This window comes from Phocoena phocoena, chromosome 2, assembly GCF_963924675.1.
Source record: "Phocoena phocoena chromosome 2, mPhoPho1.1, whole genome shotgun sequence".
Classification (NCBI taxonomy): Eukaryota; Metazoa; Chordata; class Mammalia; order Artiodactyla; family Phocoenidae; genus Phocoena; species Phocoena phocoena.
Genome location: NC_089220.1, coordinates 47,495,223 through 47,508,951, shown reverse-complemented (window position 1 = coordinate 47,508,951; position 13,729 = coordinate 47,495,223). Strand labels below are relative to the sequence as shown.

At 41.4% G+C, this 13,729-nt stretch overlaps 1 protein-coding gene across 12 annotated transcripts in view; it reads right to left on the bottom strand.

Moving 5' to 3' along the window:
- ERO1A (endoplasmic reticulum oxidoreductase 1 alpha) overlaps window positions 1-11,833 on the bottom strand; it is a 41,228-nt gene extending 29,395 nt beyond the window's left edge. For 7 of the 12 annotated variants that reach the window (XM_065871061.1, XM_065871066.1, XM_065871063.1 and 4 more), the window contains exons 1-4: window positions 11,720-11,833; window positions 3,241-3,360; window positions 2,118-2,201; window positions 18-56 (exon numbers count right to left, since the gene is read on the bottom strand). In XM_065871061.1, the coding sequence (XP_065727133.1) occupies window positions 18-56; window positions 2,118-2,201; window positions 3,241-3,360; window positions 11,720-11,833 (357 nt within the window). Of the gene's footprint in view, window positions 1-17; window positions 57-2,117; window positions 2,202-3,240; window positions 3,361-11,710 lie in introns of all 12 variants that reach the window. The other 5 variants (XM_065871065.1, XM_065871071.1, XM_065871067.1 and 2 more) reach the window with 4 other exon arrangements.
- Window positions 11,834-13,729: the final 1,896 nt, after the last annotated feature.

Below are 13,729 nucleotides of genomic sequence, written 5' to 3'. Positions count from 1 at the left end.
TAAGTATATGTACATACCTTGTAGCTTGCAGATTTAATTCCATCAGGAACTTCATCCTGAAAAAAATTTTTAAATGCTTTTAGATGACATTTATTCTATCTTCTGAAAAAATATTTTAAAGCTCTATGATTTATAAGAAAAATTCACAGAACAAATTACTGAAGTTAACAGGTTATTTTTTAACTGAGAATAGTTAGGCAGTCTTTATGTTATTTCTTAAAAGTAAACAAAAAATCCGGGATGCCCTGGTGGCGCAGTGGTTCAGAGTCTGCCTGCCGATGCAGGGGACACGGGTTCGTGCCCCGCTCCGGGAGGATCCCGCGTGCCGCGGAGCGGCTGGGCCCGTGAGCCATGGCCGCTGGGCCTGTGCGTCCGGAGCCTGTGCTCCACAGCGGGAGAGACCACAACAGTGAGAGGCCCGCGAACCCAAAAAGGAAAAAAAAAAAGTAAACAAAAAATCCAACAAGTTATGCTATGGATTATACACATGTTATATTACAGCACGGAAATGTAAAAATAGCCACTTAGCCATTATTCCGTTTTTTTTGTTTGTTTTTTGTTCTTTGGGTTTTTTTGCGGTATGCGGGCCTCTCACTGTTGTGGCCACTCCCGTTGCGGAGCACAGGCTCCGGACGCGCAGGCTCAGCGGCCATGGCTCACGGGGCCAGCCGCTCCGCGGCATGTGGGATCTTTCCAGACCGGGGCACGAACCCGCGTCCCCTGAATCTGCAGGCGGACTCTCAACCACTGCGCCGCCAGGGAAGCCCGCCATTATTCCTTTTAATGCTCAAATTGTCCCACATTTGGCCACTAGAAAACCCACTAAATGCTGACCTGTGTCTTTTTTATCTGACCTGTGTCTTTATCTGCACCTGTGTCTTATTTATATTACCCCAGTAATCTTTAACAGCACTTTTTGTTTTCTGTTATGACAAGATACTCCAGGTTCATCTCATATATCTCTTGTTCCAGTCTTGGAATCAACCATTTTTTAAGGCGCTTTCCTCTTTCAGAGGAAAATGGTACTAGTTTTTAGTTGTATGTTGGCCACTTAATAACACAGGACCTATCTGCCTATCCTCAAAGTGATGCCGTGAGTAGAGATAATGATGTATGTGGCACAGCTCTGTAAATTGCAGGGTCCTATTCTAATGCTAAGTATATTCAGTACATTCCTGAAATAGATTACACCTGCCCAAAGGGAAGGACCCACACAGAGACAATCACTTTATTGTGTTCTCTTCTACACTCTGAACTAGGTCAATGTATAGTCTTTTCCTATGACCAGATATTTAGATGGTTTCTAATTTTTTCATATAATAAACTATGCCAAATTTATAGACTGATTTCAGCAGAACTGACATCTTTACAATATTCAGTATTGCTTTATGGCCATCTTTGGACATCTATCTAATTATTTTTAGTAAGTGAAATTCTTAGCAGAATTGCTAGGTCAAAGGATATGTACCTTTTTTATTGTTTGGATACATTTGCTGAATTGATCTCCAAAAAGACTTAGCCACCAGAGTGCTCATTTCTTATTCCCAGACTAACACTGGATACTGTTTTTCTTTTTCACATTGGCCAATTAATAATGGAAGTGAAAGAACATTGTTCTGATTCACTGTAAAGGGGATAAATAACTGGCCTTTCGACTGACAGAGAGTCCAGCCTCTATGGGCAGCCTATCTGAGAATTCCTAAGTAAAGCCAGTGGTTTTGTCCAGACCCTCCCCAAGGAAGAAAATTAATACATCCACAGAAAAAGGGAGAGATTTTATTTGTACCTCAATTAATTTCATTTTTTTTAATACTACAAACATAACTTTGGGTAAGACATAAGAAGAAAAACAAATATCAAGCCAAAAGAACTATTAATCTCAGTAATAAATCAAAGGATTATATTAACCACAAAATTTAAATTCTATTATTATGAAGACAGAATAATTCAAAATAGGTTTTATATTTGTAAGTTTAGGTTTTTAATATGTTAATTTTAAACAACATTATATTTAACCTAAGGATTGAAATGTTATTTCAGTTATACTGGCCCCTTTCAAAAGTCACAATTATTCAAAAAAACATGTGACAGTTCTTAAATGTATACACCGTTCTTACCGATTGACAAAGCTTGACAGCACAATCCCTTCTTCCACACTGGCTGATATCATTCCAGAAAGGACACGGCCTTTTCAGGTTTACCTGTAAAATAAAATATTAGAAAAAAGTTATAAAAGTAAGAATTTTGAGATTATAACAGACAGATGTAGAATTATGATACTATAACCTGGTCATGTTATCAGCTACAATTATTCTATTTCTTCCACTAAACAGCTGTCAAATTTCAGTGGTGGTATAAGTGTGTAGCTGGTATGAATAAATTGGTAGACTTGGTTAAAATGACAAACTCTGCTACTAAACAGACTCTGAACAGATGGCAACGGGGAGCCAAAGTAGCTCATGTTATCACTGCTCAACTCACAGTCTTCTTTTTTTTTTCCTTTTTCAACTCACAGTCTTTTTTTTTGTGTGTGGTATGCGGGCCTCTCACTGCTGTGGCCTCTCCCCTTGCAGAGCACAGGCTCCAGACGCGCAGGCTCAGCGGCCACAGCTCACAGGCCCAGCCGCTCCGCGGCATGTGGGATCCTCCCGGACCGGGGCACGAACCCACGTCCCCTGCATCGGGAGGTAGACTCCCAACCACTGCGCCACAAGGGAAGCCCTCAACTCACAGTCTTTTAATGAAAGTAACAGCTAACAGACAATTGTGAACTCCGATTGTAACTACATACTCCAATGATGAGGTTTTCTAAACTCTTTCAATAGATATCTCAAGATAAAATGTCACAAGTGACTTGTTAGAACAATACAGGTCAGAACAAAGTCATGCTTCTTCTCAAAAATATTTCTCTTTTTAAATGAATTGGAGTAAATCTGATGTTTTAGAATGTTATGAACAACTCATGACTTTGATAACGATATAACAGTTTCTGTTCTGACTTCAATTTGACCAACTAGGTTCTAACTCTAGTGTTCAAAACTCAATTACTGAAATTAAAAGTATCCAATGGGTCATTTTAGAACCATATGGTTCATTCTTGTGAACTGCATTTCCCTAATATAGCCTTGCTCAATTTTAAATAATAAGCACAATTTTGAAGCTTAGTGATTCCTAAGAAAATGTAATTACCCATTTAAACATTAAGTGTTCCTATACCAAAAAAAAAATTGTTTTAAATACCTTGTAATATCTAAAGTAGTCACTTTCCAGGAGTTTTTGAAGTCTTGGGAAAAGCCTGTAGTTATTAAATTTATCAATGGTTTCAACGTCACAGGTACAATCATCCAAGTAACCACTAACCTGTTACAAAGAAAACGGAATATTATATCAAAATGTCATAGACGCAACAGGGTTTTTTCCTTACATGGTTATGATAAAAGAGCCCTTTACTCAACCAACCCCTAACTTCCCTCCTCCCCATAATTTTCTGAGATGGGACATGACCATAATCTAGTGATGCTATTGCCTTTACTATATACCTATAGGAACGCAGTGGATACCTTTTGTAGGTTGGGTGTACTGAGCTCATAATGACATACATACCCCCAAAGAGTTGGTCCCCTGCAGCCACTCTATAACCCTGCTCCCCAAGACTGACCGGGGGTGAGCATCTAAGCCAAAACAAGTCATGGTCCCCTCTCCAGGAATCAGGAATTGAGGCTAGGAAGGAGCAATGTCTCCCTCTGTCACTAAACCAGTGAACAAGTAAACTCAGACCATATTCCATCAAATGAACTGAAGAGCACGTAAGCCAGTTGGCAGAGAGAGGAAAGATTTTTAAAGACACAGAGAAGCAGAGATAGGAGATGGAGAACATATGCTAAGTGGATTCCCTAGGGTTTGCCTGCTCCCACTTCCACCATCTTTCCTGAAACCCAGTGGCATTCCCATCCTTGGTTTTTCTGAGACTCTATATTCTTATAATTCAGTTGTCTCTGTCTTTCCTTTATTTTAGTTTCCCACAGGATGTGTAGGTCACAGACTAGCTTGGTGACTGTATAAAAAGAAGTGATATTGAATTTATAAGAGAAACAATAACTCATTATAAGGATCTAACAACCCTCAAATGTTGGCCATGACAATTTTTATAGATTTGAAATGGTACTTAGAAATGACTTATCCTTAGCAACACTGAGATAGCAAATTAACCACAAGGCCAATCCTGATCTTCAAATGCTTAAAACCAATGTCTTAACTGTATTTACTAAATCAAACTATTCAATCATGTTATAATTAGAGGCAATGGGAAATCATATTAAAATCAGACATTGTTAACAGTTGTGAAGCTAAAATTCTGAGATGTTTATTTGGGACTAGGCAAACACCTAACAGAATTAATTAAGCAGCGCTTTTAAGTAAGTAAAAAATATATTATGATTTTTTTAAACTAAAATTTTTATTTTTTTAATATACAGCATGCTGCAGAAAAGAGATCCTTATACTTTGGTCTGAATATTTACATTATAAACCACTTTGGGTTATATTTGAGGGAGTTATTGACAATAAAAAATAATTTTAAAATCTGTTGGTAAGGAAACAAATTAAGAATACTTCATTGAAATACTGAATTTAGGTGTTTTCCTTTTGGAATATGTAAAATCCTACACTATCTTTTAATTTTAGAACATCACGAAACAGTAATGGAAATTTTTCACCTAAGAGATAAGAATGCTTGGGATGATGACGACAATATTCAAGAGCTAAGTTTTTTGTTTGTTTGTTTCGCCAATTTGTCTAGTCTTATTTGTTTTGGACTAAAGAATTCAGTTTCTAGAAATCTGATCTACATATTTTGTCGCTGTAATAACTATTTTCATTTCATACGCAAATGTGTCCTTGTTTCCTGTAAAAATTATCTGAGTACACAAGAATCTTAAGAGTCCTAATTTTGGGTACCAACAAAACAAAAGCGCTTCTAACCCAGATGATTTGATTTTTCACACCTCTTTCTTTTGAGCCTTCAAAGCAAAACTTCTAAGAACATAAAATAAGCTACTGTTTCTCCTCTTGGATACAAATTATTATACAAAGAACAACAGGCACAAAGGCTGCAAAGGCCAAAGAGACACATGCCAGATAGAGATATTAAATCACAAAAGAAAAAAACACAAAAATCTTAAGAGGAAGGGTTTGAGGCAATCCATTTCTCCCCCCACCCCAGGAATTCATTTTTAAGGTAAAAATCTATCCTCCCCTCTTTTGGAAAGCTGCCCCTCAGGTACCACTCACCCCCTGCTCAGTTAACTGTCTCTAGTATGTGTTCCCATGACACTCCACATACTCCTACACAAGAATTACCTCACTGTACTGAATGTATCTATCTCACTCCCACCCACTAGAGTTAAGACCCTTGAGAGCAGGCTCATGTTTGTTCACTTTTGTATTCCCGGTACTGAGCACTGTAGAAAGCACACAGCAGATGCTCAATAATTATTTGTGGAATGGGTTGGTGAATGAATTAATGAATGCTGTCCATTGTCACTCTCATTCACTGGAGCCCAGCACTGCACTGCCTAATTATAACTATGTACTTCCATGTCACCTATGGTGGTGCTCAGTGCCAGACCATGCCAACTCAAGGGGCAGGAATGCACTCACAGAGCAAGGAAAGCAAGCAGCAAAGGCAATCAACCCTTTGTGTCCAATATTCTACTGATCTATATCCTAATTACAAAGGGAATGATAAGAAGCCCCACATCAGAAAGAAATGCAAGATGCCTCCAGAGCAGAGGTGGCTTATAACCTAGAGGCCACAGAGGAAGAGAAGGCAGGACAATGGGAGATTTAAAAATCTTCTGCCCCTTACCTTAGAAATTGAGGAGGTATTACCAACAATGACAGGCCACAAGGCAGCTAAGGAGGTACAGCAGCGGGTGAAAGGAGTTTCACTGGATGGAAAGAGTCCAGCAAAGGAGAGGCAGGAAGATACTTGGAAATCCAAGCCATCTGACTGTTCAGATAAGCTTGCCAACAGGCAGCAGAACCTGATCCCTGGAAGGAAGTCTGGCAGGTATGATTCCAGGCCCAGTTCTAGAAATTAGAGAACCAGGCATGTTACCAGAATAGAGTCTCAGGAAAAGTCTAAGGCAGAACTCCAGTTGATGGACCCAGGGCAGAACGCTGGAAACAAAGCAAAGTCCTATTACCTAAACTAAGACCAAAAGACAGGTGCTGATTTATAAGAAGAAGGGCTTGAGGCTGTACTTCAAAATGCGCTATGGCTGCATAAATAACCGCTACACTATCTCCCAAAGTGAAATAGAACTCTGGCCCTACCATAGGAATCCAAATCTTTTAAAAATGCACCCCCTCCCCGCCTCTGCAACATACACACAAAGTGCTAGATGAATGCTAAAATTTGAAGCTTGCTGCTCTAGGCTTCAGGTGATGATCAGCTTTGGTTTTGTAGAGGGCCAGACTAACAGGAAGCAATGGAAAGGCCCTTGTTGAGGGTGGTAGATATAAGGACCAAGGTAGGCCTAACACACAATATCACCCAGTTTAAAGTCCTGGTCTCTTAAGAGCTGGAAAGCCTTTGAAGGCCTTCTCTTGCCATCTTCAGAGCAACCCAGCAATCCCCTCCCTCACACACCCTCAAGGGGAGGTAGTGTATAACAGTGGATAGCAGGCAGGCTCTGGAGTCAGGCCTTCTAGGGTGGAATCCCATCTCTGCTACTTATTAGTTGTTGACATTGCCCCTGCTTTTTAACTTCTCTAGGCCTCAATTTCCTATCTGAGTACAAAAACAGAAGTAACAGTAGTTCCCATCTCAAAGAGTTGATATCAAGATAAAACGACCCACAGTAAATGCCCAGTAAATGTTGATCATTACTATTACCCTACCACCGCTTAAATGCTTCCAGTGACAGGGATCTTGCTATTCCCCCAAAGCAAAAGGCCAGGTTTGCAGTTAAAATTCTCCAAAAACTTTACATCTGAAGCTCCAGTGCAACACACAACTAGATAACCAAATGTTAGCTCCATTATTTCTCCATTGACTCTGACTGGTTTGGACCAAATACCAAAATACAAAAGACAAGGGAAAAGAAAATACACTGGCCTGCTTGTTCTCTAGTTTTTGGATAGAGGTATCCTTTACTTTGCAATGAAAGACAAAACAAAAAACACTTTCTAAATAGTCTTCCTGTGTCCCAACAACTTCCAGTCCTACCATAGATTTTTTTTTCCCCAAAGCACTGTAAGAATATATTCCTCATACTCGTATGAAATACCTTTCAAAAGTGCTCAAAATGCGCTTTATTTGGCAAAGAACCGCAGTTGTGCTAAATTTTATTGAGTTTTACGACCATTAGAAAAAAAAAAAGAACATGAAAAACATTCATTCACTGACAGAGCAGACTGGGACAACTGTTAAAGAAAGAATAGAAACACCAAAAGATTCAATCCTGGCTAGTAGGCACCATTCTAAGAACATGGAATGCTATGAGCTATTTCTTCTTTAAAGTCTTGGTCTTGCTAGAACTTTAAATTGTTGCTAAATGACCCAAAGTATGGCAACCAACGTTAAATACACTTTGGTCCACTTGCTTTGTTCAGAAAAGCCTGGAATGTTGGAAGCATTCACAGTCAATGGACACCTCTCCAGTATAACCTGTTTCAAAGATCCCTCTGACTAAGTATTAATCCTGGACTTATTTCCACCCACCACTTAGCACATTCTCAAGTGTCTCTTCCGTGGCCCAGCCACTCTGACTAACAAAAACTCTTTTTTTTAAATTGACCTAAACAAGACACCCAGACAAGTAAGTCTGCTAAAATACATGAATGCAGAGTGTATCTACAACGCACTCCAAAGGAAAAATAATCCACCTTTGAAGTAGCTATTATGGATTATCCGAACTACTCCCCTTTCATTAACCTGATGGAGATTTACTGCATTCAAGCAAGTGGATCTGAGGGTTACCAGCATTAGCTATATTAAGAGAGATAAAACATTCTGAGTATAGAAGTTTACAAACTCATCTCTAATTTTAAAAAGATGTCCATACTGCCTCCGTATCTGGGCTTCAATATCTCTTCTGAGGTGATTTCTTTAAAATGCATCCTCGGAGTCCATGAATTGGGACTAAAGTTCTGTTACATTCGTTCTATCTAATGGTGCATAACGAGGAAATAATTGTCACAAAGGAATAAACTCTAAAAAATATTCATTTACTTCAAGCCCATACCTACTACAATACTATTGTGATTTAAAGAAAGGGTGAGTCCTGATTTATGAGGTTTTTACACAAAATTGTACATGTGTTAGACTTCACAAACTTGTATACCAACAGGGGGAAAATAGCCAATTTTCTGTGTAAAAAAATTTTTTTTAACATTTTTTAACAGAATGATACAGGGATTGGGGGAAAGAGAATGTATATAAGGAAGATTTATAAGTTCCAGACAATTGATCACTTATTTTGAGCAACTAAGCGGAAGCACTGTTCTCAGAAGAACTTACAACATACAGTGAAAATGGTTTTAATAGGATGTGATGTCAACTAACAGGCATATGCAATAGCTCAGGGGTCCCCAACCCCGGGGCCGAGGACCTCTACCGGTCCGTGGCCTGTTAGGAACTGGGCCGCACAGCAGGAGGTGAGAGGAGGGAGAGCCAGCGAAGCTTCATCGGCCGCCCCCCATTGCACGCATTACTGCCTGACCATCCTCCCACCTCCCAACCCCGGCCCTGGTCAGTGGAAAAACTGTCTTCCATGAAACCAGTCACTGGGTCCAAAAAGGTTGGGGACCGCTGCAGTAACTGACTAAGTTTAAATATTCATTGGAAGCTGTCAACCCATCTTCAATTAAGAATATACTTCAGCTCCTGTAGTGTTCACATCTTGTATTATAATTTCCCTAACAGTTGCTGAGCACCAATTATTTACCAGTCTCCGTACTCTGGAGTGTCAGGAATTGGGACTAAATTGTAATTTTTTAATTTATTTTTTGATCTCTCAAAACTGTTCATAGCCTCAAAAAATGCTTATTGAATTTAGTCTGATTATTTGTAGAGCTTTGTACATTTTACTTCAATGACTTTCTGAGGTCGAATAACTAACTACGTGCTGCTCTGGCTCAAATCAGAACCCCAAAGTCAGGCACCCATGGAACGGTGTGGTGAGGGGTGATGGTGTGGTAACTCAGGGCAGAAGTGGTAAGAGGCACAGGCAACAGGAAGGAAGAAAGGGGTATGACTAAACAAAAAGACAGTCCACAGGACTGTGTGGCCAGTTGGAAACTGCAAATAGAACCAGACAAGATTTGAACTTGTATTTCCAAATCTCAGGTGAAAATTTAGTTTCTAGCAATATTTACTAACTTTTTAAATTTTTAAAAAATACCTAGGATCCCCACCTCTTCCCAAGCCCCAAAGAACATGATGTGCTGAACTGTAAGCTCTTCAGAGCAGGGATTATGCCATAGTTATTTCTGTATTCCAAACTCTCAGATCAATGTACATAGTGTTTATAAATGTTTTTTGAATGAATAATTTGTTCCTCCCCTTATCTTTTCTTTCTCCATTTTTTTCTTTTATCTGTCTCTCCCTCTGTTTCGGTATGCATGTCAATATGTTTGTCTCCATCTTTCTCTTCATGTCTATGCGTCGCAGTCCCCTCCCTCCTTTCCTCCCCTTTCCCCCATCCCTTCTATTACTGAACATAATAGAACTAAGGTACGCGTGTTTCATTTATTGAATTGGAATTGATGGTCTCTGTTTTTAAGTTTATTTAACTAAACCATTTTAAATTTCCCTTAAATTTTTTTTTACTCATTTTATTACTTTTTAATTTGGCTCTGGAAAGAAAAACAGTCACTCTTGTTCTAAAAGAAAGAGAAAGAGGTCTAACAGATTTTTGTGTATTTTAATCTTGAAAATATTGTGAAAGAGTAAAAAAGCCTAACACTAATCAGAAGAAAAAGTAAATGAATATAAAAAACTAAAAGCTCCCCAATTTTAACCAAATATCTAAAATGGTTATGGGGGAGGGGAGTGAACGTTTAAACGTTCAACATGTACTTTTATTCCATTATCCAAATCTCTAGAATGTAGTTGAAAATGTTACAATGGAATCTTTCTGCACTGAATACCTTATTATTTTTTTTTTTTTTGCGGTACGCGGGTCTCTCACTGTTGTGACCTCTCCCGTTGCGGCAGAGCACAGGCTCCGGACGCCCAGGCCCGGCGGCCATGGTTCACGGGCCCAGCCGCTCGGGGGCATGTGGGATCCTCCCAGACCGGGGCACAAACCCGTGTCCCCTGCATTGGCAGGCGGACTCTCAACCACTGCGCCACCAGGGAAGCCCTGAATACCTTGTTTTTAAGTCCACTTATTTCTAATTTACTTATTTTTAAATGCTTAAACTTTGTGATACATTATATTTGTAAGCAGAAGAAAAATTACCCTTTTTCTTTTAAGTACTTGATTGTGTACTGTTTATAATCACTGAAGGTAAAGGAGCTTTTCAATCTCTTAGTTATAAAGCAGCAAGTTTCTTTCAATTTCTCTTACACCTTCCCAGCTATCACTCACCCCAACTTCCAAATCACTCAGCAAAAAATAAAATCCAAGAATTTAAAGCAGTGAAAGAGATGACACCTCTTCTCATAATATTTAAATTCTTCTTTCCTCTGTGAAATAGTATTACCCCCCCTACACACATAAAATGTTATTTCTGATAAGTTAATAGTAACGTCTACTTAAAAGGAACAATTTGGATACCCATATCTCAATTTTGTATAAAATGTAATTTTTATCAACAGAAGCCAACCAAAAGGTGACTTTAAGAATAATGATATTAAAATAGCAGATATTGTGGGCACCAAAAACCTGTAACTTTCTTTGAATTTTTTTCTCAAGGAACCCACATCTCTTACTAACAGAAGGAAATTACCATAATAAGCTTGTAATTAAACTTGTGCACTGAGGACCGTTCTCCCAATTCAGACCAGCAATATGGATGTCACGGTAAAAGAGTCTCACTACATTCGGGAAAAACAAAGGACACATAGGGCGAGTAGTCACAGGGCAACCGCGGCCCCCAAGACACCAGGCAGTTAGGCTTAGACACAGAAAAGCCACACGAAGGCATTCTCCTGCCTGACAGGGAGATCTGAGGGCAGCCCCCCTGCAAAAGCCTGTCCTGGCCAGAAAGGCTGGAGAAGACATCCAGCACAGGCACAGCTCACACTGTTCCAAGTCAAATTAGAAGTCAGGAAGACCCAGGTTCTGCGAAAATAAAAATACTGAGTGTGACTGTGTGTGTGTGTGTATGTGTGTGTGTGTGTGCGCGCGCGCGCACCTTCCCCGGGCAGGGAAGACCAAAAAAGATGCACAAACCAACTAGGTAGAAACAGCAGTGCACCCACACCTCTCGTCCCACGCCTGATCGGAAGCGCGGGAGGGCGATTCGACGTCGGTTCAGGCTGTTTGGGGCGGGGGGGGGCGGAAGGGGGGAACCGGTCCACACCAACCCAGGCGAGCTGCAGAGGATTCAGCCCCTGCCAGGGAGCAGAAGCACAAGGGGTTCCTTCCGGAAGGGTGGAGATGCAGAGACGCACCCCTAGCGCCCCACCTGCCCGGGCGCGCGGGACAGAGCGCACGGCGGAGGCAGGGGTCCCGGGATCCGCAGCGCCGCCACGCACACCCCTCACCTGGCAGAAGCACCTCTGCGCCGCCGTCTCCGGGGGCTGCTGCCCGCCGTGGCCCGAGCCCAGCAGCCCCACGGCGCCCAGGAAGCCGATCAGGAAGCCCCAGCGGTGGTCCATAGCCGCTCCGGCCGGTCTTCGCGCCGCGCCTCTGAATCCCCAGCGATCGGGAGCAGGCCGTGAGTCCGCAGATGAAGCCCGCGCGGGCCTGCCCCCGGCCGCGCCCCACCTCCCGGTCGCCTCCCAGGCCCGCCCTCGGCTCTCCAGCCTCTAAGAAGCCGCCACCTCCCGGTGCAGCCTGCGGACGTGCCGGGGACCCCGCGGTGGCAGTCCGGGGCCTGAGGCCCGCTTCCTTCCCCACGCGTGAGGCTGACGCACCAACCCGCTTCCCGGCTCGGCCCCTCCCGGCGCGCCGCGCCCGCCCCCGGCCCCTTTAACTCCCGGGGCCCGGAGACTGGAGTGGGCTGTCTGCCCCCAGCCCCGCGTGGGAGTCGGGGTCCTTCCCGCTCCGAGAGCCGAGCCGGAGCGAAAGCTGGAGGGGTCTGTGTCTTCCGGCAGGGCCCCGCCCCAGCCTGCTCACTCGCAGCCAATCCTTCCGTATCTCAGTGCGAGGAAATCAAACTGTGAATTATGTGTCCATAGTGGCCCTGACTGAGTCCTAAGGCTGAAAAGGATATTCGTGATCATCTATCTAGACCAGGGCTGCATATCTAATCTAGATTTTCTGGTAGTCACATCAAAAGAGCAAAAAGAAACAGGTGAAGTTAATTTTAATAATCGATTTTATTGAAACCATTATGTGCAAAATATTTCAAAATATACTCAATAGTAGATGATTCATTAAATATTTTACATTTTTTATTTTTAGCTTTGAAATCTGATGTGTATTTTTTACGAACTAACCACATTTCATAGTCAGATGTGGCCAGTGGCTACTGTGTGGACAGAGGGGGAGATTACTCTTTATTTTATAGGAGGAAACAGGCCCAGAGAGGTGAGGCAATGTGAGCTATAGGAATGGGAGCTGGGCAGTGAGAGAGCCAGGTCCTCTGATCCCAGCTATGGGATGGGTCCATCAGCTTTTTTTTAAGGATAAATTTTCAAGGTGAAACTGGAAAACTGGAAAAATCTTACACATTACATTAAAAGCTAAAATATTTCTATTTAGTTTTTTGGTAAATCTTTTCCTGTTTGTTTCTGCTTCTGTTTTTTCTTAAAAAGCCATCACTTATTGACATAACTCTAGGATATGGTAGGCCTCAAATAGATATTATACTCCTATTTTCTAGCTGAGAATAGGCATAGAATTTATATACGTTATTAAAAATCACTTGGTATGGTAGGGGTGAGACTCAAATCCTATGCTCTGTCCATCACTGCCAAGTGAATTGACATGTAATTAAAAAGTCACCAATCATCTGACATCCTGGTGGGCCGGGGAAGCTCTGATCTTAGTATCTACAAAATGCAATGTGTGCATATTAATACAATCTCTCGCTTTACTCCGAAAGTTACTTTTTCACTATACTGTGTATGGGTTCTACTTATCCTTCTAGGGCCAGACCCAGCTCACTCAATCCCTCATCATGAGTCTTCCTGGTTTCCTCTTCACCCAGTTCCACTGGGTGGAACTTACACTCTGCCAGATTGAGCTTGACATTAGAGATATAAAGATGTATAAAACCCAGTCCCTGCACATGGATGGACACCCCATGGAATTTAGTATGTAATCTTTTATGACAGTTCTACTTTATGTTTCTACCACTGAACTGTAATCTCTTTTAACTCCTTAAGCAGGGACTATGTCTCAAACATGCCGGTGACTCCCAGAAATCTTTGCACACGTTTGTAAAATGAATTAATATATTTCATATGGCCACAGTATTAATATCTGAAGATTAAGCTATCAAAAATGAGAGACACAGTATGAAAAGGGGGAAACTAAATGAATAAAGCCTAAAATTGCAGAAAGAAGCAATCTGAACATCATCAGCTCTGGATTTCACTCTGATGCAA